We start from the raw sequence: 25122 nt of genomic DNA, 5'->3' as shown, positions 1-25122 counted from the left end.
CCGTACACTTCCGCCCAAGGAATTTGCGCCACACCTTACTTTCCGGTACATAAAGCTGGATTTATTCTTAGCAAACTAGGTTACCGGTTCAGGGTAGCTTTCAGGATTGATTAAATAAAATTATATTCAAAACTCGGTGAAATTACAGACATTATCTGTAAATTAACAACCCAACTGTTACTTTAAGTATTATGCTAATAATACAAAATAAAAAATGTTGCCCATTTTTGTAAAGAAAAATGACTATTATTAATACAGTCATTTTTACAGTTTTCTTAAATGACATACAAATTCACTTTTTTCATTACAATAAACATATTGCAGTTTTTTTAAGAGTACAAAGTAGAAGAAATAATGATACGTTTTGATACTTGTTCTTTAGAGGAGCATTATAGGGCGACCGTGAGTATTTGCTGTTGTGTCCAGTGTCCAATATTTGTAATCAGAACTGATAATGAATGAATTAAAATAAATTCTGAAACACTAACATCTTTTTAAACACACACATGCATACACACACACACACACACACACACAAACACACTACTCTGCCAACTGACCCTTAACCTCCTATTTGTCTTACATATTATATTTACCTAAATATAATACATTGAGGTCATGGGGTGAAATCGCCTCCAAAATCTTGACGAGGAAAATCCTTAAAACCAGTCTTTTAGTTAATTTTTCCACCAACTCAGATATGTGGATCATCTTCAGATTTAAAGAGGGACATCTGAATATGAATACCCTAAAGTTTGGGACTGATAGCTGCAAGTTAAGGGCCGCCAAAAAGGTCCAAAGGGTCAAATTGGGCCTTATTCTCTTATAATCGCATATTTTTTGACAAGTGCAAAAATTGTCATAATCTCCTTAATATTAGTCCTGGATATCCAAGATTGAACACAAACACTCAAGACAGGGCCTACAATGAGGTGATGGGGTGAAATTTCCCCCAAAACACCCACAATAGTTAATTGGCTGTCTGAAATCCAGGACTTGAAGAGGCTTTGTAAATCTGAGACCCTGTTAAGAGTTTGGGCTGATTTTAGCTTCTTTTTTTCTCAACATGTCAGAGCTTAGCTTTCTTTTCCAGGTTGTAACTACTCCCAAATGGGGCCCAACCGGCTGGCAATATCTAGCACTTAGTATCCCTGCTTGGTAGTGGTTTAAAAACCGAGAAGACAAAAAATGCACTCCTTTGAAGGTTCACAAGTCCTCAAATGTTTGTAATATATGACAAATCTCAGTTATGATGTTCTACCAGTCTGTTGGACCAGTGCTCTGGACTTCTCCGTACTCTGCTGGGGGAGCAGCATTGTAACTGGAGAAAACCAACCGACTCACTAAACTGGTGTGGAAGGCCGGCTCCATCATTGGCAAAGAGGACTATCCGGAACAGGTGGAGAGGAGGACATGAAGAAATGTTTGTCCATATTGGAGAACCGGACCACCCTCTCCACCACCTACTGCAGGGACAGCGGAGCACGTTCTCCAACAGACTGCTTTAGCTCTGCTTCACAAGGACAAACAGGAGAACATTCTTGATAGAGGAGAAACTTCCAGATACAGGAGAACCTTCCTGGCAACTATTAGACTTTACAATAAATCACCTCTGGCCAGATCCTCCTCAAATTGAACAACATCAATGAACATTGCACCACTTTCACTTTATATACACTTAGATACACTGTATTTACTTTCATTTTTTTATTATTTTTTATTTCCTTTATTATTTAACTTCTTAAATGTAATATATCCTGTCCTACTATTTTATTGTATTATTCTAAGAATCTAGTTACTAGAGAAGAAAACAGCACAGACAGAGACAGACAGACAGCCCGTCCAACAGAGAGAGAGTTCAAAGGAGAGGCCAGGTGCAGTGATCAGTCTGATCACAGCGATCAACACACAAAAAGCAGATTGAACTGTTGAACCCGGTTTCGCGCCTCTTCTCCGCACTTTGGGCAGCGCGCTGCTCTCCGGCTTCAGTGACTCAGGAAACGCCACAGAGGGAACGACAGCCTCCTGACATGACAACTCTTCTTGAGGTAAGAATGCCAACTTAATTTAATTTCAGAGAGTAAAGTTGTATTGAACGGGCAACGTTAGTGACACTGAGGTTTCTACTCGGCTCTCTGGTGAGGAGTTGAGCTCGCCTCGTGTGAGCTAGCGGGTAGCTACTTTTGTATTCGAGGCATGGTGTTCTGCAGTTCTGTGTCGCCTTGGGCGTCAAGAGTAAGTTAACTTAGCTGTCTGATGGTTAAGTGTTTTCACGTTTCTTTAACATCGTCGATGTAACGTAGGTTGTCGGTTTCTGTGTTGAACGAGCTAACATTAGCTTACTTTACATATGTTAGCTGAGGTAATGTTTAGCTAACGCTCGTGTTATAGGTTCATTAGTGGCAGGTGGGTTAAGACACCTGAGGGGTCACGTGCTACACACTTCATCTAATAACCACGATTTTATTGAAGTGCTTTGAAACTGGTTCCACGCAGACATGTATAGACAAGCTCACATATACCGGAGCGGTCAGTCCGGACAGTCACGTGACCAGACCAGTGGCGTCCCTAGGCTAAAAAACCCGGGGCTAAAGCCCCGAATGTTTTTTCATTAGCCCCGAATGTTTTCAACCAACAAAAAAAAAAGATTTGGTACACAAGTGGTTAACACCTCCAGGTCGCACGTGACGTCATTCACCCAAAACAGCGGAGTCAGACTGGCAGCAGGCGCACGTAACAGCAAGCTGCTGTCTGAGAGTGTTTCTATGTCTACACATTTCGCTGCTTCACTCTTCTGGGCTAAGCCCAGCGCCGCCGCTCCCATAACGCGCATCGCTCTGCCGTGATACGCGCCGACACATCCGCGCACACAGGTGAGCACACTCTCACTCTCCCCCCCAACGCTCGCACTGGCTAAGCCCCGGATATATCCAAATCCTAGAGACGCGCCTGGACCAGACACGTTATTGTACAGGTCTGTTCACGTGACGTCGGGACTCTGTACACGTGACGCTCTTAACGTGATGCTGTTGACGTGGTCGGGACTCTGTTCACGTGACTGTTGTTAACATGACGCTTATAACTGCGCTGTGGCGGACATGACAGCTCACAGCTCCTCAGAAGCTCCGTGCACCGTGAGCTGTCCAGTGAGGGGATGGTTTCATGATCAAATCTTCATTTACTGTCCACATTATCAGATGAGGACGTCACCAGAGTGTCATTTGAGTCAATGTTTACATTTATGTACAGATAATTAAGAACAATTAGTTAATTGTAAAATGCTAATTATTTTCTCCTGCCACCTTTCAGACATTATAATCCAACTTGGATGGAAAAACTTTGTGACCTTAATGACACCCAGCAACACGGTGAGATTATAATCCATTTAAATGCCAGAAGCAAGCAATTATTTGTTTTTAAGATGTTTTTTTCTTTATTTGTGTTAGAGCTAGAGAGACACACAAGCACCACAGGGGAGGATCTGCAGCAAAGGGACCACCGGAAATCAAACCTTGGCCGCCATGATGACGACATGTGGCACTTGAGTGTGAATCTAGCCTTTTCATTTTTATTTACAACATTAGCATTGAAAAGAGCAAAAGTTGATGCTTGAGATGATTTTGTTTTTACTGAAGAGGATGTATGTCCTCCCTTTGTCCTTTATCCCCTTACTCTTTCTTTTTAGGTGTGATTACGACTACCAGCATGAACCTCAACACCTTCTTTGCTGTTCCACTAGTGCAGGGGTGTCAAACTCATGTTCACTCCTCAAACATATTGTTAAATAATTTTCTTTGCATTTGATTAATATTGTACATAAAATGAATGTCTCTAATATTACAACATAAATCTATTTAATCTTAAACCTTCAAAATAAAAGCACGGGATATCTTTCTTCAATTTCTTTAAAAAACATCATGCGGAGGGCCGGATTCGGCCCGCGGGCCTTGTGTTTGACACCTATGCACTAGTGTGACCCATGATCGGATACAAGTTATCAAGGATAAACGGGAGTAAGTTGTTTTAAGTTCAGTGTCTTAATTTAACAACAGAATACATTTTTATTGTTCGAACCACCTAGTCATGTTGTAAATGCTATTTAAAGTTATATTATTGTTAATCTTTTCTGTTTTGTCTTTTTTCTGGCTGTAGAGAGAATCATGTCAGCCCACAGACAACCGGTTGACCTGTGAGTCTTCAAGCAGTAATGATGACTACGCCTGCCTTAAGTTCCAGTTTCCTGAACATCATGTCGGCATGAGATTCTGTCCCCACCTGTCTTCAGTCTGGACCCAATGAGTTTTTTTTTTTTACAGTGCGTTTACAGTCACATGGTTTTTTTCGAGGCTTTGTCTGAGTTTCAGTGCTGCAGTTATTTACCATTCAGGGTTGTTCAGAAACATCCAATTTGTCATTCTCATTTGAAGGGCTTGCTGCTGTGATTCTTTTGTACACCAGGATTTCTTTGTATTTTGGCATTTTACACAAATGTTTTGAAAGATGGTCAACAAAGTTGCACAAATAAATGTTTAACTGCTGTTGTCCTAAATGTGGTAATTTGTTAACTGTTCCTCAATACATTCTTGCAAAAAGAAGGCATGATATTAAGTAGATTCTACATTTAAAAAAAATATGTGAACAAAGTGACAATCAATAACATTACATAGATTTTAAGTCATGTGGTACCAATTATAAGTTGATTTGCAAAATGTATTTATGTAAAGATAAATAACAATTTCAGTTTAAATGTGTTGAATTAAGTAACATTCTTCCAAGTTGAGTTGTTGTAACTTATTTTATTTATTGAATCCAAATCAGTATTATCCATATATTTAGTAAATGGAAATCAATTTCATCCACATAATTAGTAAATCTAAATTACTTTTTCACAGCTATTTGGTATATCAAAATTACTTTTTGTGTGAAAACCTAGTAAATATTAATCATTTTCACCAATAAAATTAGTAAATATAAATTGGTATTATCCGGATATTTAGTAAATGGAAATCAATTTCATCCACATAATTAGTAAATCTAAATTACTTTTTCACAGCTATTTGGTATATCTAAATTACTTTCTTTTGAATACCTAGTAAATATTAATCATTTCCCCTGTATAATTGATTTGGATTTACTCAACATTTGCCATATTATTAGTAAATCCAACATATTTGTATTTAATATTTTGTTTAAATTTGCTTAATTAAATCAATAGTTTTTAATCAAAGATGTAGTATTAAGTTCTATTCAATTATATTAATTGTCACTTTGTTGCCTTAATTTTATTGAGTAGACAATGGTCAAACTTTTCTGAGTGTGCATGTGAAAGTAGTGGATGTGGAAGTTGTTGCCTTCCACAAGCAGTAACGTATTGTACTAGAATAGTCTGCGTATGTTGCTGTATCACTTGAGAGCTTTAACTGTATTACATCCTATCATCCATTGTACTCTTCATACGTGTCATTTGGCGATATAAACGTGGTGACCAGACAGGTGCTATTTTGTAACGTATATTGAGATGAATTATGTGTTGAGACTCTTTGTATCGTTCCGTTATGATCTGCTAATAACACTCACAAAGGCACTTGAATGCAAAGCAAATCCACTTGAATTAGCCCCTTCTATTCAGACAATTGTATAAAAAAAATTAAACCGGTGTTTAATTCCCGCACCTGCTGAGTTACACAAGAGTGTTTGTTTGGGTCCCGGCTGGCCATTCACGTCCCTAATATGAAAGCTTTCAGCGTGTGTTCCTCCTGTTTGCTCATGTCTCTTGACGGTGCTTTTCAGTAATAATGACAGAGTGGGAGGGCCACTCCGTGCAACTAATAAGGACTGCGATCCGGCGGGCGATCCCACTGTGACTTTTATTTCCAAGTCCTGGAATCCGGAATCAGACTGATCGTTATCACACATGGATTATACTCTCTTCGCTGCTTTTTGTTTGTTTCTGCTGTAGAGGAAACTTTGTCACCAACTGTAAGTAGGACCAACAATGTATTTAACAGTAAATACAAAATGCTTGATAATATCGCGTTAACCTGTTGAAATGCTTTAAACAACGGACTCCTCGTGGCATCTTTTGTCGCTCGGTATTCCAGCGTTTTATTTTTATTTTCCCCGCATGGTGTGATCTTCATAACTTGTCAGTTGTCCGGCACGCGCTCAGCTTATTATTCCTGATTTATGAACGCTGTGCAGCAGTCAGCGTGGACCGTTTTGCATCTCTTGTTAACAGCAAAGTGAGAAATGTTCCGGACACTGAAAGAATATCAGCCGCTAAATACTGCAAATATAAGTAGGCTACGTTTAAAAAAACACCCAGCCAATCAGCGGTCGCGCAGAGAAAACACGCTCCTTTGAATATTATGAAGTGTCGCAAAGAAGTTATTGCGATTGACCGAAAGTGGCTGATTAAATGATGGAGAGACAGAATGGAGTAACTTTACTTGTGTTGCTATAGATGTGTCTGATGGTAGCCTGCAAACATATTAATAATCTGTCAACTGAGGGTTGCATGACATCCTTGGGGTGCATCAGCGTTGTTGCGTACACTAAACTACATTTGGCAAAACAACGCATGATCTTAAAGCACCAATTAAACTCCACTAGATTCCACCTAAAAGTCAGTTGTGTGTGTAGAGCAACTGTGGCTGCAAGCTTCAGAGGTTGCATTTGCAGAAATGAGGGGAATGGCATGACACCTTCACGCAGACAAGGAACGTGATACCCCTGTAGTGCAGCTTGTCTACAGCCCATGCATGGCTGTAGTTGTAAGTGGCATGCTTACTTCATCTCCTGGCGCCATGATACTGTCGGCCTGTATGCAAAGCTTTATGATCCGGTGGGAGAAGGCTCAAGTGCTTTTAACATGATTGGGAATGAATCATTGACGAGATATAGATTTGGATAAAGAGTGTGGCAGTTAAGGAAAGAGAGTGTGTATCATGAAAGATAATGTTGGGCACACTGCACATAAATTCAGTTAATGTTTTGAAGCAGTATTCTGGTCCGCGGAGGTCAAGTTCAGTCCTCGGATCTTTCTCCAGTCATTTCTTCCCCAGTGGGAATAGATAAATGTGCACCAGTGAGGAGGGATTATAGTCTTTGTAATGGGATTACCGCTAACTAGATTCCAGGTACTGAAAAAAGCACGGTAGTCATTATGAGTTATGATTCCCCACTTCTTTTTCTGCAGGATTGACAAACAGATGTGACCCATTCTTTTGTTTTTAGGGAATAAAACAAGAACAGATTTTTTATTTGTTTATTTGTTACCACGCATAGATCTGTTAGTGGGCTTCTGTTGAGTTTCTTCTTTCTTTTTCAAGTATTGGTAAATGCCTGAAATGATTATTTTTTCCTGTTTGTGTTTGTTGTCATCACTATTCCACCAGTGCTGGCAAATCAATCCATCAATTGCTGAAAGTGTTTTCTTTGAGTTGGAGTAGTTGGCTCAAATTGATTGACTTAACTTTGGAACACACTTTTACAATCCAGGATGTCCTGAAACAAATATTGCCTTATTTGCAATAGAAAGTAATGCAAAATATTTCACCGCAGTCACATAGACTGCGAGAACCACAGGACTTGCAACTGGAGGTTCACAGGTGTGATCCCTACATGCAACATCCTGAAACACTGCTTACAGCTTACAGTTCAAAACACAACTACTAAAACTACAACCAGACAAAAGAATTCAGACATGAGGAACAAACAATCAAGCACTGAACTTCTCATGAAAACAATTTCAGCATCTGTCAGTCATTGTATTGTGAAAACAAATTGGAATATAGATTAATTCAGAGAAAGTAAAATATGGATGAAAACTTTCTATCTTGCGTCTTTTAAACATGCGCTAAACTGCACCTAGATCAACATCTTACATCGTAATGTCTCCCCATTGTATTGTCTTTATTTTGTTGTTGTGGATTGTATTCTGGAGTCAAGTCTTCCGCACAGTTCATCAGCTAATCTGTAGCGCCGACACACTGACCTAGTGAAATACCAACTGTCTCTGGAGAACAAGGGCAGCTTGGCTCACTATTAAGAAACCCAAACCTGAACAGAAACATTACTTAATGTGTCATGATTCAGCTGAACTATAGACCTCTCTATTCATCTCTATATAGATGTTCAAATCAACTAATGAATGAAGGACTCATGAGCGCATTCTCCAGATTGAGTTACTAGATTTAAAAAAACAAAGAGGCGTTAAGGACATATACACCAGATTTGAGATTAATTAATAGAACATAGGGAAATATGATTGCAGCTAGAAAGTAGTGAAAAAGGTTTTTGAGTTTTATCCATCTAAGTTTTCTCACTGATCATCACACCAGGCGGTTTCAGTGGCAGACAAGCTCAAAATAATTGAAGTCAATGTTTCTGTTGCACCCAGCAGAGCTTCATTGTTTGCTTGTGTCTGTTGTTATCTTCTGTCTTTTAGCTCTGCCTTTGGTGACACTTGTATCAGGAAAAAAACATTTAATGGCACCCAATTTGACAAAGTATTCAGATATAATTGAACAGCAATGTGAAATAAAAACTGTTCTGTCTGCATCCAGGTTTTCAAGTGGGACTGCTGTCTAGAAACAGAGCCATGACTTTTCTGTTAAGATGGACTTCTTTCCTTTGGACTGTAACTTTCATTCCCTGCACTTCTGGAATGGCAGTGAGTGAACGAACAGGTATGTGTGTGTGTGTGTGTGTGTGTGTGTGTGTGTGTGTGTGTTTGTCTTTCTTACAACAGCGGAGTGCAGCTATCATCTTTCTCTTAAATGTCCTGGTATCAACATAACACAAGTTATCTCCATGGATAAGTTCATATGGCAGACTTATTGACATCTACATCTATAGTTAAAAGGGTTTTGTATAGCCTTTATTAAATATATAGAACAACTCATTTTAGATATTTTACAAAACATTTATGGTTCTTAATTTATTTAAATCTAAATCCAGCCTTGATAAATTTGGAAAGAGTGTGGCCGCTTGAACTAACCCTTGAGAATGTCATCCATCAGTATTCAAACAGTCAATCTCCATTTAATTTTTGGTGAAGCAGATCTATGCTTCCCTCTAAATTACATACCAGCCTTGTCCCCGTTAGTTATTTTATAAGCTTCGACTAAAGTTTTGAAGATTGATGGGGGGGAAAAAGTGAATTGATTTTCTGCCTTGATGTCGATTTCTGCTGAAGAACTGGAAAGGAAATACACTGTGGAAATGAATGTGTGAATCAATTTATCATCTTCTCTAATATAATACTCAAAACTGGTCCAAAATATAAATGAACCCCTGTACCCGGCACAACCTTCAACCTTCTTGGTGGCTTTTCTCTAGATGGCCTTTGTCCCCATCTGAGTGTAGAGGAGCACCTGTTTTCTGATGTCCTAGATCGTCCCCTGGAAATCACAGGTATGTTCTGAATGAACACAATAGCGTTGTGAATAACAACCTCTGCTTGTTTAAATCTAGTGACACCTTGTTCTCCTGTTCACAGGATTTGATCTCACAGAAAAGTTTCTTCTCCGAAAGGGAACAGTCACAGAGGAACTGCCGTCATTTCGTTTAGGGAGCAGTCCCCTCATTAAACCAACAAAGTGAGTAGCCTACTAACATGTGTGTGTTTCTGTTCATGTTCTGCATGATTTTGGTTCATATGTTGTACACTGGTTTCTTATGACATGTGAGGATGACTCACACAGACAGCCTTCATGTCAACCATGACCCAGTCAATAATCTCCTTACAGTACATGCTGCTTCATTTTTCCCCACTATCATGCTCTTGCAATGGAACAATAGCATGTTGCAAGCACGCTTTCAGATGTAGCCACAAATGTGTGGCCAAGCTGTATTAAACCTCAGGTTTAACACTTCTTGGCTATTACTGTTTTGCTCCCTCATGTACAGGTTCTGAATATGGATTTATTTCTTACACGACCACATGATGCTGTGCAGGACAAGATGAGGGTTTAAGCTTGCTTTCCTTCAGATCCGGTGATATTCTAAGAGATAAAACAACCATAACAGACTTGAGGCAACCCAGATATACCCTGCTCAGAACAAGTTAAATTTGCCTTGGCTAATAAGGGCAAGATTTGAGGGGAGCTGTCTCATTTCAATAGAATTAATATATACTGCGCTTATTCTAGAAATCTCCTTAGGGCACAAAGTGGGACATAAAGGAATGAAATAAAAAGTTAGAGCACGTATTATATGACGGGAATATTAAAATAACTACACAAATGATACACTTAGGTGCCATTTACTGAAGACCTTTATTCACCTGATCAACTGGTGTGACCGCTGTGTGATTTCCCCTTGGTGCTAAAATAATGATATAGTGGTGATTTTAATTTTATATAATATTTTGACACCTTTACATTTAGTACCATCAGTTGTATCACAAAAGACCAATAGCACATAGAGTATGAACCTCTATAAATTGCCAAAATCGGCTTTAAAAAGTGAAGTTTTGTGATATTCATTGATTTGTTGTAACAGTGAAAGAGAACTCTGTGTCATTCTTCAGAGAGGGAAGGATATGTTTTAGTATTTTCACATGACGTGCAACTGTAAACATGTCCTGCCACTGTCTCTGTGGCTCGGTAAGAGAATCATAGAGCCAGGTGATTTGTGATCTGCTTCCCTGTCCAGTCAGCCAGTCGAAAATACATTTACCTCAGTCCTTCTGCCCATAGTGCAAGAAGATGCTGCTTCTCAATGACACTGCTGACAGTGTCATTGGTTATAGTGGCGAGACGGCGATCCCTCTCATATCCAATTATCTAAGTACTTTGACAGGTGATACTGCATGTCAGCTGGGGAAGGAAAGTGAGGGCAATTGCACGAAGCATGAGGCCCCTCTGCCCCCGCCACAGCCACTAAAACTTTGCTCTCTTTACATGCAAGATATGCAGCAATAGATGCTCGACTCTCTAGATCGTGCTCATGTTCTGCTCGCTCCTTGGCCCCGAACACATTATGGCGCATATATCTGAGCTGACACGCTCAAGGAACATTTGTGTGTGGCGATAAATTGCCCTGCAAAATGCAACATGTATTCAAAAATTGCTCTCCCGATATTAAAGCACAGTGCTGCAGTGGCTGTCTGTCCGAATCAAGCTGTGCTTTTCTTTCTCCAGCTGCTCAGCAAAAGAAGATCAATGGGGGATTTTTCTTTTCTTTACTTGTTATTTGGAAGTAAAGAAGCAATCATGTTTTTTGGGACTGACAGTCTTTGTTTTGCAAAATATAAGTGTGGGATAAAGCATGGATGCACACTTGTCTAAGACACATTATTATACCTTGAACATAGTAAGGCCTGTTTGTTCTTGTCTAGATTTAAAGATTATAACAAGTATAATTTTCACCATGAAGCCCAGCGTAAAACGGCATGATTATTTTTCCTAGAAATTTGAGAGAATAGCTATTGCTCATTTTAAAATGGAAATGGAACTAACACTTCCTCGGAATGTCCCCACAATGTCTTATAATGTGATTAATGTTACTGGAATGCTAATTATTATCAAAGAAAATACAGCAAACCATGTTCATATTATATGTAGAAGCTAAAGATATCATAAATAGTAGCGTGAATTATAGATACAAAGGAGCCACTGAGGCGGAGGTATAGTATATCAATCAATCACCATGTGTTTGTTTATCCATCTGTGGCTTCTGTGGTTTATGAGTCTCATGTCAGCTAATTAATCATGTGGGCTTACTGCAATCGATACTGTCGAGCTGATTCACTCTTTTTTAATTCATAACCATCTATATCATTTCTAGAAAATACACTACTTGTCTGTATTTTTGATTTTCCATCCTGAAATATATTTTGTAACCATTTGCATTGACGTCACTGACCTTTTAGTATACGGCCTCACACATCCGAGCAACTTGAAGTGCTTTAACTTCTCCATATTTACTGTGAAATCTACATGCAAAAACTGTACTTTGTGTCATAGGGTGTGTACAAACCACCAGGCTTCAAAGAAAAGGACTCAAATGCAAACAAGCAGACAGACAAGCCATTTACATTGCAAAACAAATTCACCGGATTGGGCTTCACCTTCCTGCACATGCAGATGAAATGGCATTGTAAAGAAGTAGAACACACAATCATCTCCCTTTACATATAGCCACACATATTATACACCAACATGATAAGGTAGAAACCTCTTCACAAAGGTATAGTCAATAACTAAATGTTTGTATTTTTGTATGTAATGTTCACCGACCACACCAAAGTTTCTCCAACATGTGTTGTAAGGACTGTTTTTAGAGACACAGGCTGTCGGCGCGGTCCTAAACAACCTAATTTTAACCATCCAATCAAATTCTATCCATAGCTCCCGACCTGTGACAGCTACTGTATGACATGTGTTTCCCCAGTTGTCATCATCCACTATTGTAATCAGCTCCAGTTCCCATTTTTCATTGATATATAGAGTGTTATCTGACTTGTATAGCATCAGCTTTTTGTAAATATGGAGAAACATTTGTGTTGTTGTTGCATGGTGTTCAAACAGATCTATACATGGTTTTATATATTGGCTGGTTTTCAGTGATTTAAATCAGAGGTCCCCAACCACCGGCTATTCGAGAATGATTGAAAAACAAATTTGATTGATTATCAAATTCTGAAAGATGTTTTATTTTTTTAAATGACCGGTAGTCCTTGAGTCTCTTCCTCTCGACACACGTCAAGAGAAATTCGCCGTTTAGAAATAATAATAGGTCATCCACGTGAATAGTGTAGATCCGAAGAGTTTTTGCTTTTTTGGGGGGGGGAGGGGGATTCAACTGGCCGGCCATGGTTTATGAGATTGGAGTGAGACACGGAGAAAATGTGATGTGGTGATCTTCGCAATAAAACTAAGACTCATGGAAGAGGCTCATAGAACAGAATCATGGAACAGAATCATGGAACAGAATCATGGAACAGACTCATGGAACAGAATCATGGAACAGGCGCAAAGCTCAGCAGAGCACACAAGTAAAAAGAAAGGAAGTTGGTTCATGACTTTAACCATATTATATATAATGACAATGTAAAGTTGTAATTACTATTATTAGGGCCCGATCACTGAATTATTTAGAGGACCTTTTTTCTTAAAATGTTTGTTATTGTAACAATCAAAAGACCGTAGTTATAAACCACCTGCCCCCCCCCCCCCCCCACCCCCCCAACCTCCCCCCGTCACCTTTTTCACCCCTCATGAGTAATGCAGGTATGGAAGTAGCTACTGTTTGGCCTGGGAGAAGTGAGAAACAACTAAAGCAGCCGTCATGACAAGTTGTTGTATATTATAGCAGAACTTTTGTTTTTTGTTATTTTCTACCCATGAACAATTGCACATTTTGATAAAACGATTCAATGTTGATTCTAAATTCGTTTTTACGTCATGCTGGCAAATCACACATTTATGAACGTCTGTCCCTGGTGGCTTGGTGCTATCACAGTGTTATCCCCCCATTATGTGTGCAAAAGAACACTTATTTACACTGCAAGGATGATAATTTAGCAGTCTCACATCTCAGCGACACACATGCACACTCAATCAGTTGTACTATGTCTCCTCACTTTAGAAGAGACCCTTGTTCCACATCACAGGAGTGCTTTTTATTTGGTTATCAGCAGCAGTCTATCAAGGCAAGCATATAGCACTTCCACATTTAAACAGAAAAGGGGAGTCATGCTGAGAATAAGTTATAGCCCTGTCTAGCAGGAATGATGCATTTATGTATAAACTGATATGGTTGATCATCCACTTGGGTCTGTTGGAGGATTCAACATTCAGGGTTTGATTTGATTCCTCAGACTCATTTAGAAAAAATCCCCCATGTTAGGATTTCTTACAGGCCAGGACACTAAAGCCGCTTCCGGGAGATTCTCGAGCAGACCGGCAGTGTTGCTGTGACATTCTGTCAAACCGTTCTCTTTGATTATACAAGGAGCGCTGCCTGCCAGACAATGCATGGTCAAAGACCCTTTCCAAGAGGGCTGATAGTTTCCAGAAAACACATGGAGGTTCTTTATAAAAAATTGAATTAGTTGTGATTATAACTTTTGTGGAAGCTCAGCAACATTTTTTCAGATTATTACCATAGATGTGAATTGTTTTGGAATATACAGCACTTATAAACAAGTAACTGCTACATAGAATATACGTCACTCAAGATTTATTTTGGTTATTGCATCCAGAAGGCTGTTACATTCTTTCCTACATTTTCCAATGTAAATGTATTATAAATAAAAGGAACTTTGAAGATAAAGGGTTGGCAAAGGCAAAAGTATATTGTCAACATTATTTTCTTCTTTTTTTACATTGTAGCATGAAAGCAGGGAAGGTGAATGCAGAGCTTCTTCATTTACTCACTTATTTAAACATGCAGAGTTGCGCTTTCTTTAAACAGTCAAGATAACCGCGTTCAAACTAACCTTCAGACATTTAGCCACAAATGGCAGTCAACGCGAGATCAAGAACGTTAACCCTCTGGGCCCTCAAAGATTATGGTTGTTGCTCTGTAGACAGACTGTGTTATGAAATAAGAGCAGACTTCACGGGGGACTTTGTAAAGTGAGTGAACTCTGACAGAGTAGTGTTGCAGTGTCATGCAAAGGCTCTCTCTTCTTTTACATATTTCATTTATGTTTCTCCCTCATAATAATATGTTTCACATTTGGTACCAGTAGCTAAGTGTACATGCAGCATTGAAATATTCTGTGTTGAATGTATGTTAGATGTTCTCATTTTTATAAATTACCCTGCCACTTTTAATATTGATTTGCAGCTAAAATAGTCCTTTAGCCCGTGGGCAAAAAATAACCTTCACCAGCCCGTGGCCTCTCAAAAATGCATTTTACGGAAGCTTTAACTCAGTGTATTTATCATTTTAGTCATGTATCGTTTACAACGGAATCTCAAAGAATTCAAGGGACACAAAAGAAGAGGGTATGAAGCTCCGAGAGAATAGGAGATGATATATTGGAGTGAAAACTAATTTCCAACCTGTCTAAAGAAACTCTCTCTCTCCCTTCCCCAGGCGGTGCTCAGCCTTCTCAATGACCTTATCATTACATTATTATTATTTTTGCTGATCTTGATTTATTATGTTTATGCTCCTCCACTTTTGACTGTTAATCTGAGGTTGGATTTAGGTCTAGGTTAGAGCATTTTAAAGGGTACAATGTGTTTTTTTAATTTTATTTATGCAATTCATAAAAATAAGAAGGATGTGGGCTGAGAATTATATTGTTTATACTATATATAGCCTATTTCCTCTGCATATATTGTTTTCTGGAACATGTTTTCAGCTGTGAACACAGGATTGCTATTTGACTTTACAGAGCAGCTGAGGTCATACACATAAACCTATAACGGCACTGCACTCGGCAGCCATAACTGTAGCACACGTATCGCTGAGGTAAAAGATTGGCTTCTGAGAGTTTGGATCAATTTCTACATGTTTTCATTATCTGAAAGACAGGGAGGGGGGCCGGTATAGAATTCATTAAGCTAAATCAAGTCTGTCAGTTTTATTTGTGTGCATGATTCTGCAGCAGGAGAATATTGAAATGTTTTATTGATCATTGAAGTTGATTGGCTGGTTTATTGTTCAGCCACTGAAAGCTTTAAAAAAGTCAACATCCAATATTGAGAAATGAAACTTGACACTGTCATCTTTCATTTAATATTATTGTTTGAATGAATGTAAATTCTTGGAAAATCTGACTTTGTTATTTTCTGTTTTTTTAGAGAGATATTTCCAAATGGCCTTTCAAGTGAATACTCCCTCGTCACCATCTTCCGGGTGAGAAGAACTACAAAAAAAGACCGCTGGTATCTTTGGCAGATATTCAACCAGTCGGGAGGAAGTCAGGTAGGCCCGACTGTATGTTTTTATCGCACATATCCGTTACGATATCTACATATATATATTTCATGAGATGGATGTTTGTTTCTCTGCTCCACAGGTATCTGTTGTGGTCGATGGAGTCAAGAAGTTGGTGGAGTTTTCTTTCCAGGGCCAGCGAAAGAACGTTCTGCGCTACTCATTTAGGAACCGTGATCTACATGCCCTTTTTGATCGCCAGTGGCACAAGCTGAGCATTTCAGTACAGAGCAACATCGTCTCCATTTACATGGACTGCAAACTAATCGAAAGGAGACTGACTGATGAGAAGGAAAACATAGACCCCAATGGGCTCACTCTCATCACCACACGGATTGAGGATGGCCGACCTGTAGATGTATGTCCCACCCACACTTTGTGAACACCATTATACTCTCTCTCTGCCTTTCTGTCTTTTGCTAAATCTACACATTGTCATTTAAGGATTTAACAGTTTTTGATGCAGTCGCCATTAATATTGTTTTCACAGATATTATTTTAAATACACTCGTGTATTTAAAACATGCCTCAGGGGCTTATGTTTTCAATCTCTGTAAATCCTCTATTGTGTTATATGTGTCAGGTATGCTCATTCTCAGAGACGCCCCAAAGGGCTCAAATAAAATAAACATTCGGTCAGTTTTGCGGTTTGGTCACTCAATGCCTCAGAGTAGAACTTGGCTTAAGTGGCATTAACAGCTGACTTCTTACACCATGTAATTAGTAAAGCTGTAAGTCAGCACATCTGAAAAAATGGTAGGGTTCAAATTCTGCCCTGAAGCAGCTGCAGTTCATGTAGAAGTTGAAGGCTTTTGAATTGTTATAAGTAGGTATGGATCAAAAAGGTTTTTGAAATGGTTTGTTGCCAATGGACAATGTTAGGACAACTTGTACCGTTTTAACCAGTGAAGAGCAGACCTTTGTCAGTAACAACAGGAGCATGATGTGATGATGAAAGTACTGTATGGTGATGTAATGGTTCCTAATGAGAGATTTTTTCCACAGGTTGAAGTGAAACAAATCCTGATCTACTGTGACCCTTATATGGCTGAAATGGAAAATTGCTGTGAGCTACTGGGGCCAAAGGTAAAACGCTAAAATCTGTAAAATCTCAGGATTCTTTATTATAAATCAAATGACAAAAAGTACTGAGTATTAATTTGTTTGAGACAACTTGTATTATATAAAATACATTTCACAACTAAAGTGTAAAATGAGAAGACGCAATATATGGTTGCCTCCAAAATTCTGAGACTAGAAAAGCATACATCAGAGGGTCACATATCCAAGTATTCAAGCAAGTTGGTGCTCGGTGGTAACAGAGTTTTTGGTCTTTCTACGAGGACATATGTCCCAAGATAAAAACTCAATAAGAGAGATCCTTCATCACCCACGAATCAATTCCAGCTAATGTCCCAGTGATTCCAAATGAGAGATGACGTTTGACCTCTTGCCATTGCTTGTCTCCATCACATGGTGTCCTGTCAGTGTAAAATTACTCTGAGGGAATTGTTATGACCTTGAGAGGGACTTATTCCTGCTTGTCTGCTTATTACTTTCCAAGTTTCCCTGCACGGTATGCTTTTTATATTTGTTATGGCAGCATGATGTAAATATATATCTGCTAAAACCCAGGTTACCTTGTACTGTTAAGTGCGCTGCACTACAGTGAATTCTGGAGTTTTCTGCTATGTTGCATACATGACCAAGGAAGGTGGCTAAATGGTGAAATTTCTGTATTGTTCCAGTGTGAAGCCAAGAAGACCTTTAATGGGACTTCCCCTCCCCTGGTTACAGCCCAGCTCCCCCAGATGCTGTCTCTGCCGGTCTTAAAGTCAATTGACAGATGTCACTGTCCAGCTGAAAAGGTACAATCAATTCTACCTAACAAGGGCCTCTAATTGAGTAAGTGTAATGCCTATTGTAACGGAACCAGCACTGATTTACAGTGCATTTACTCATCTTGTGTCGGCACTAAACTGCCAGTTAAAGGACAGTTGTACAAAACAAGTAGATCGTATAGCCATGATGTAGAAGCAAACACAGGTATATTTCTCCCAAACTCTTCAGTGATGATACATCTGCACAGTGCTATGAATGTGTGAGACCCGAAAGCCTTTTCAGGTTATGATAACTTCCACATACAACTTTTTTCATCCTTTACAAATGTTGCAGACTGAATCAACTTGTCATAGACTAACAGCCAAATAAACCTCTATGGGTCGTGGATTAAAAGACTATTTTGCAACTATAGAGAAATTAATGTTGCATATTACAATAGGTTCAAATTAAAAAAAGATGACACTTTTGCTTGTGGTATAAAGATGACTTATAATATATAGAATATATATATATATATATACATATGTATTATATATTTGTTATATATTTGGACTCATATTATATAATAGATGACTTATAATATATAATATATATATATATATAGAGATATATATATATATATTGTATATATTATAAGTCATATTTAAACCCCATGCAAAAGTGTAATCTTTTATATTAATATATATATATATAAATATATATATTATAAGTCATCTTTAAACCCTCCTTGCCACAATTTCTTCCGAGACAACATTTTTATGATATTGATAAATTAACTTATTTGTTCTTGGTATTTAATGAATGAGGAACCTGCAGGGGTTAAGTAATTGTTATAGCTGCAATATTTTCACTTCAGTCTAGACTCTAGAAGGTGGGCAACATCCCGTTCAACATCCACGATTCACTGTTCGTCATAAATAATCTAGAAACATTCACTGAATCATAGAGCGCTATCACTGGGCCACTGTGCTTTATCCTATGTTGTAAATATTCCCATACTTTTGTTCTCAAATTATAATATGCTACTGTGGGTTTTTTATGTGGCCAGTTCCATTAATTTTCCAGGACAGTTGCAAGGTTTAAATGTGAAGAATGACAGCAACTCCCTGAAGGACAAATGTATACTTCGTCAGTAATTAATTCTCTCTCTCCCTCTCTCTCTCTCTCTCTCTCTCTCTCTCTCTCTCTCTCTCTCAGCAAGCAAATGTCTATGTTTTAGTGTCTGACAATGAGTCATGTATAGCCATCAAGGTCTTTCATTGAGCTACCTTAAAATTACCATCGCAAGATTAATTTTCTCACAAATCTCTCAAGATCTGTGAATTAGGAAATCATACATTTATCCAATCACGAGAACAATAGTATCTATGACAGCTCAAGAGACAGGTGAACATATAAATGACCACTCACTGAAAAGTGTAGGTGCTGTGTTGGTTGTAGAGCAAGAACAAACATAAATGACCCACCAAATACCCAGACAAATAATGTTTTTTTCCCCCACTTTTTTGGGGGGGGGAAGTTTTTCCAAAATCACAAGGTTTGGAGTATGACATCGGCCTTTTAGCTTTCTGTGCTTGGTTAGAAAAGAACCGAGGATGAATGCATTCTGCTATGAATGGGATTCATCGGGATAAACAGGTGGTTGTACTGTATGCCTGATAAGACCAGATGGCTTCTGGGTCAGTATCTGATTTAACATGATGTAGCTGCTGTAGCTGGAAGGCACAAAATCAAAATCTATCTAATAGTGTTATTTGGAATTCGGGTATTTCATTTGCGCTGACTACATAGTGATTAGTTCTTACTGCCATTGTGTTTAACGCTGTTTAGCCGACAAACAGCACCGACAAGGTGCTGATATTCAGGACATTCTAGGTCTCGTAAAACAGTCGTAAATCTCTGTATATTTTATTTTGCTTTGTGCAAGCCCATTTTGTTGTTCGGAATATATAATTATATTTGCCCTAATTGTGTGTATAGCAACAGATTGTACAAATCAGAATTGTAAATGTGTTATAATTGGCCTCTAATGACTCTTAATTGACCGAGCAGGCATCAGCACTCAAGCTGTAATGTGTATGTAAATGTGCACTTTGGCGGTCCTGAGGATTTATTACTTGCTGAAAAAGTGCAATGACTATATTCAGAGGGAAAGAATGTATCAGGCAATTTTACATTTCACAAAAGGCAGCATCTATGGCAGGCACCGTGACATGCTCTTATATATTTATATATTTATATAAGAGCCCACCCAAAGAGAGCCTGAGTGCACATGTGTTGTGTTCCAGTGTTTAGCAATGATTTTAATATTGTTTTCCAGAGGCCATTCCACTTTCCCCCCCCTATTGTTCCTGCTGGTCATGTCTTGCACTATGAGTCAGTGGCTCACGCTCTTAACACCTGGAATCTAATTTCAGGTCCTCAACAAATCAATACTTGGCACCATTTGTTTACGTACTGAACAGAATTCTCAACAAATCCTATTACAGCCTTGAACACTAAATCAATGAAGTTAAGGAAACACTTGATCGGAAACTAGACGTTGAAGACTAACTGGCAGTCAGTTGATAAAACGTAGTTTTTACTCAGAATTTTGTTCTTTTTCTTACATTTTTATGAAAATATTTGACCCATTGTTCCACTGTTGTTTGTCAGAAGGCTGTTTAATAACAATGGTGAACTGCAACTTAACTGAACTCATGTTTAATTCGGTATATTATTTATGATATTGACTTGGGTTTATTGTTCGGGTATTTTTGCATTTACTGCACTTGGCATGAACAAGTTACAGAAACATACACGTATACACCTAATATAAGGTTGTCAATTTTTTCCTGAATTGTGGACATCATTTTTATTTATTTTTAATTATAAAATGTATTAAAAAAACAATTATTTTTAAACTTATTTTATGAAGAAAAAGCGTGTGTGTTTGGCATAAATATCTGCCCTACTCCTCCCAACGAGTTCCTCCCACCTCAGGTCTTCAGAGGTTCCTCTTTTTCTTAATGTGAAACTCCTTTTTCTCCTAATGCCCTTCTCCATCTCTCTTTACTGGCATATAATGAATTGTTGCTGCAGGGTGAGAATTGAATTCAGTGTGGAGGAATACCACAAGTAATCCAAGGTTTAGTCTTGATTGAATACATCTCAGACAAGGAGACGTGTTTAAATGATGATAAAATCAACACCTTAACTGCACAGCAGCAGCGTTCCCACCGGCAATTAGTGCTCTGACAGTGGTGCTTTGAGATCATTTAATTTACCTGATTTAGAGTGTCAATGAGTTCCCACAAACCACAGTTGCTCTTTAATACACTCATGGCCTTTAGCTTTGGTGAGACTTTATTTTACCATTATATACCTAGAAACCGATGATCTTGGTTTAACATGGTACTGTAATAGGTTGATATGTATTTGATTTAATAACGCAGGCAGAGCTGCATATGATATGATGGCTAACCAGATGTAGTGTGCTATTCACTGGCATTAGCTATCATTTTAGTGAAGGAAGCCACTGGAGCAGACACTTGAAGACAACAACATGTCACTATTCATCCAGTGAAAATGTGTCTCATGTCTTGTGGGGTTCGAACGTGTTCATGTGTCACTACCACTCGGAGAAAAACAGCAGACACGTCGTTCATTTTGAGCCATTTGTGCAGAATATCAGAAACATCTTTGACACAATCACATGTAGTAATTGACCTTGTTGCACAATAATATGTCTGGTATATTGGGGTAGCAGTGGACCTCTGTTTAAGCTTAGTTAATTTATATTGATCGCTATATTTCCAAGGGACTTCCAGTGACTATGACACTGCGCCACTATATTAGATTTCCATTCTAATACACTGAACAGGGGAAACACAGTTAGAGCAAACACTGTTAATAAAGTAAGCTCATGAGACTTTTAATTATCAACATGATAATCTCACTCTGGATAAGATTAAAAAGTAGTCAGAGTATACTTATTAACAATTTATCCCAACAAGACATTTGGTAAATTTAGAGCATTTGAAACACCCACAATAAGAAGTGCAGGCCAATCATAGTGACCTTCACACAGGTTCTCTCAGGAAAGTGTGCGGGATTACTTAGACGTTGTTACTTCAACAGAAAGTACTGTCCTGCATTACAGTCAAGAGTTTGATGGAGAATTATAATGCACTGCAAAGGGATTAAACTGCTATGATTAATCCAAAATCCCTCAGGAAATTAAACAGATAAGGATTGGGTCATAAGAATGCAGCTTACTTGAAAGGAAATCCATTTTCTATGGCCTTGCACATAAACCCTGGTATTACTAGCTTTACTGCTCCTGCATGTACATGCAAAAGAAAAAAACAACAACATGGACATCATGGTGAAATTAAAACTTCTTCCCCATTTTATAATGCCTTCAATTAGTTTTTGACCGTTTACAACTCTCCTGTCTTTATTGCTTGTGTTTTTTCAATTAGTTCTCTCTAATTCAATGCATACCCTTTGAACCTCCAAAGTGAATCATTTAAATAATTGTTTTCAAGACACTTCATTATTTAGCTGACAGTGAATTTTGATTAACTGCCAAAACCTTTTATTTTTTCTATCATATTCATCAGTGTGAAAATGTTATTAGCTTTTCTAATAAAAGGTTTTGTGTCAGTGATTGATTAGAACATCGACATTAAAGAAGAATTATGAGCACTGTGCTTTTTCTTGGAAGCTTATCTGTTCTCAATGAACCAGGATGAGTTTCCTTTGTCTCAGAAATGGTATAATCAAATAGTTGCTGAGTCCAGCGAAAGTATAACAACTTTCCACATGCTTAAGTCAAAGAACAGTATTTTCACAGATTGTGCCGTCTACTTTATAAAAGGTAGACTGAGTGTGTTTTCTACAATAATATGTCCATAACTCATTTAGAGAAGGTAACTCAGTTATTAGAATGTGTTACATTTCCCTGTTCTTCCTAAACAACTCTATTGAGTTGTAGTAATGGATTGTGAATGGACATCACATTTAATTAGATTTTTAGCTTGCAGCAAGTTCTGTGTGAGCTTAATTTGTTGGATAACTATCTAGCTCCATCTTCTTTCTCTCTCTTAACAATACTGTGGACACTCCCTTTCCTTTTCTCTTCTATTATGTCTTTTCCTTCACCACCCGGTATAACGTTATACTTCTTTGGCTTTTTTTCCCTTCTTTCTTTTCTTGCCTTGTCACCTTTTTGAAAATGAATTTATTAAGAAAATACAATGAACACTAACAAGGTTCATATTTGCGCTTTCCAGTTGTTGGGAAATAGTATCCTGATCTGCAGCTGCTGAGCCGCTATGTCAGCAGTAACATGTGCAGCAGCTGTAGGAGCAAGATCGCTGCTGAAATGACAAGCCGTCATAAAGCTATTCACTAATGTGTGAACGAGAGACCTCTCACTAACTCTCTGTGTGTTGGTCCCGTCACAGGGGAACACAGGGGAGGCCGGGCCTTCAGGAAACGCGGGACAAAAGGTAGACTCCTCACTGATGAAACAACTTTAAACCCGTAGCATCACAGTTCCCTGGTGTTGTTTTTCCCCTTGAAGCTGTGATTCAAGTTGAGATTGACATGATCTCAGTCGAGAGCTTCAGCTTTTTTTAACGCTTACTCCTTCCCTTATGCTTTTTGCTTTGTTTTTTGCCGCAAGTTCTTTTGATGCAGTGAATAGCAGGTGGCACGTAGGGTTTGGTGATTTATGGAATCTGCCACTGCCCCGTCTTTGAGATGATTTTCTAACATCATTGGATCCCTGGCTTGCTTTTGTGTTGACCCCGCCATGGCAACGCAGAAAACAAAGCAATCTCAAAGTCAAATTAAATCAGCAAGCGGGTGCTTGGTTGGCGCATTGTGCTGCGACAGAGACGCAACTTCAGAGAGCAGCGTCAGAGTTTCTGGCTTGGCCAAGGGCCACATCGCCCACAGCTGGCAGTAGGGGATTGTGTCGTTGTCTGTGGAGTCGGAGAGGGTCGGGGACTGGGCTGACATCTGTGGGTGAACGTCACTGTATCAGTTATCCCCTCTCAGGGAAGATCTTCACTGTGAAAAACGAACGGCTTGCTGTAGAGTCAGACATTTAAATTGGGAGAAAAGTGCAAATTGTAATAGACGCTTCCAGACCGGCTATGTGGTCGTTTTGTAATTGGATGCTGCTGTTACAATCCGAAAGAGCTGCGACAGTAGCCAGATTTCACATGCTCATTTTCCATCACTATTCGGTTGCTTGCTTATTGTGTTGCTGCCATCAGTGAGTTTGTCGGAAATTATATGTGGCATCTTGGACAACTGTATTTATCTCTTTTAGTGAAGGGGGGGGGTGGGGGGGTAGGTCGAATCTCTAGGGCGCCCTATTTTTTGTAATGCCAGGACTTGGCTGTAGTTTACATGTCTTAAAGTAATAATGTCCTGTAGTAATTCAATGCTTTGGAAAGAGATGGTATGGGTTGTGATTCTGTTAGCATAAACATTAAACAAATACACAACAAGAAAATATTCATATCTGCTAGATATTGTATTGAAGTGATGGACTGTAGAGCAGATGGTTGTGGTGGGAGGTTAGTCATCGGCAAAGCATAAGATCATTCCTGGTTGTGAAAGATGGCTAAATCCTGGATTTATTTCCATAGAAGATGTAAAGCTCACGATGGAGGACATTTGCAGAGGTAGCTTGATACATGTGATATCGAATAGCACTTCATGGCATCTCTCTCTTTATGAGATGAGGTTTAGGAGACAGCGAAAGCTGTTTCACTACTAAACAGTGCACATGAAAAGTCCACACCAAGGGCACCACCAGTCGTATTGAACATAAAGTTATTACACAGTACCACATTTCATAGTAATTTATACTTAACCTCATCGATTCATCTTTTTCTGGCTCTTCTGTCTTAAATGGTGCCCTTGGACAAACTCACACACATCGTCAGACACTTTTGTTTGCCACAATGTGAGAACAACAATTTCATGCAGCTGTCCATATAAAAGTATTGCTATGGATGTCCTCGGACAATATAATATGACAGTTTGCTTGAGCATTACGGGCCAGCTGAGGTCATGAAACTGTATAGGTTACACTCTCATGACAGAGCCAACAAGTTCCAAGATATCTCACATATTTCTGGCAGAGTTGGTGGAAAGCAGGGGCTGGGTAGCTTAACAGAAAATCAGTGATCACAAAGATATTTGTGGAAAGGAGCATCTAAGATGTTATATTTGTGGAAATGCTATAGACTTTGCTGGAGCTGCAATGACGCAGTGACACAAACAATATTGCTGGGAAATTGTTTGTGTGGTTCCCCACTCAGCTCAGTTCGAAGGAGCTGCAAGTGACTTTGAGAGCTTGGGATTTAACTTCAT

At 38.7% G+C, this 25122-nt stretch overlaps 1 protein-coding gene and 1 long non-coding RNA gene across 7 annotated transcripts in view; both read left to right on the top strand.

Annotated features, from left to right (window-relative positions):
• The first annotated feature begins 1927 nt into the window (after nt 1–1927).
• On the top strand, nt 1928–3735 carry LOC130207197 (uncharacterized). 2 transcript variants are annotated; one of them, XR_008834252.1, is made up of 3 exons: nt 1928–2048; nt 3310–3368; nt 3447–3735. It is a non-coding gene; the product is annotated as an uncharacterized LOC130207197 (long non-coding RNA). The 2 variants fall into 2 exon arrangements; XR_008834253.1 differs by lacking the exon at nt 1928–2048 and adding an exon at nt 2177–2873.
• Nucleotides 3736–5898: 2163 nt separating this feature from the next.
• The window catches only part of LOC130206845 (collagen alpha-1(XIX) chain), a 93259-nt gene continuing 74035 nt past the window's right edge, over nt 5899–25122 (top strand). For 3 of the 5 annotated variants that reach the window (XM_056435048.1, XM_056435045.1, XM_056435050.1), the window contains exons 1-9: nt 5899–5979; nt 8568–8690; nt 9343–9417; nt 9503–9602; nt 15768–15891; nt 15986–16261; nt 16909–16989; nt 17652–17771; nt 23196–23240. In XM_056435048.1, coding sequence (XP_056291023.1) covers nt 8603–8690; nt 9343–9417; nt 9503–9602; nt 15768–15891; nt 15986–16261; nt 16909–16989; nt 17652–17771; nt 23196–23240 — 909 coding nt within the window. In that variant the 5' untranslated portion in view covers nt 5899–5979; nt 8568–8602. The remainder of the gene's footprint in view (nt 5980–8567; nt 8691–9342; nt 9418–9502; nt 9603–15767; nt 15892–15985; nt 16262–16908; nt 16990–17651; nt 17772–23195; nt 23241–25122) is intronic. The other 2 variants (XM_056435049.1, XM_056435047.1) reach the window with 1 other exon arrangement.

The sequence above is a fragment of the Pseudoliparis swirei genome, chromosome 17 (genome assembly GCF_029220125.1).
Source record: "Pseudoliparis swirei isolate HS2019 ecotype Mariana Trench chromosome 17, NWPU_hadal_v1, whole genome shotgun sequence".
Lineage (NCBI taxonomy): Eukaryota > Metazoa > Chordata > Actinopteri > Perciformes > Liparidae > Pseudoliparis > Pseudoliparis swirei.
The sequence above is the reverse complement of the archived record's forward strand: the minus strand, read 5'-3'. Positions and strand labels throughout refer to the sequence as shown.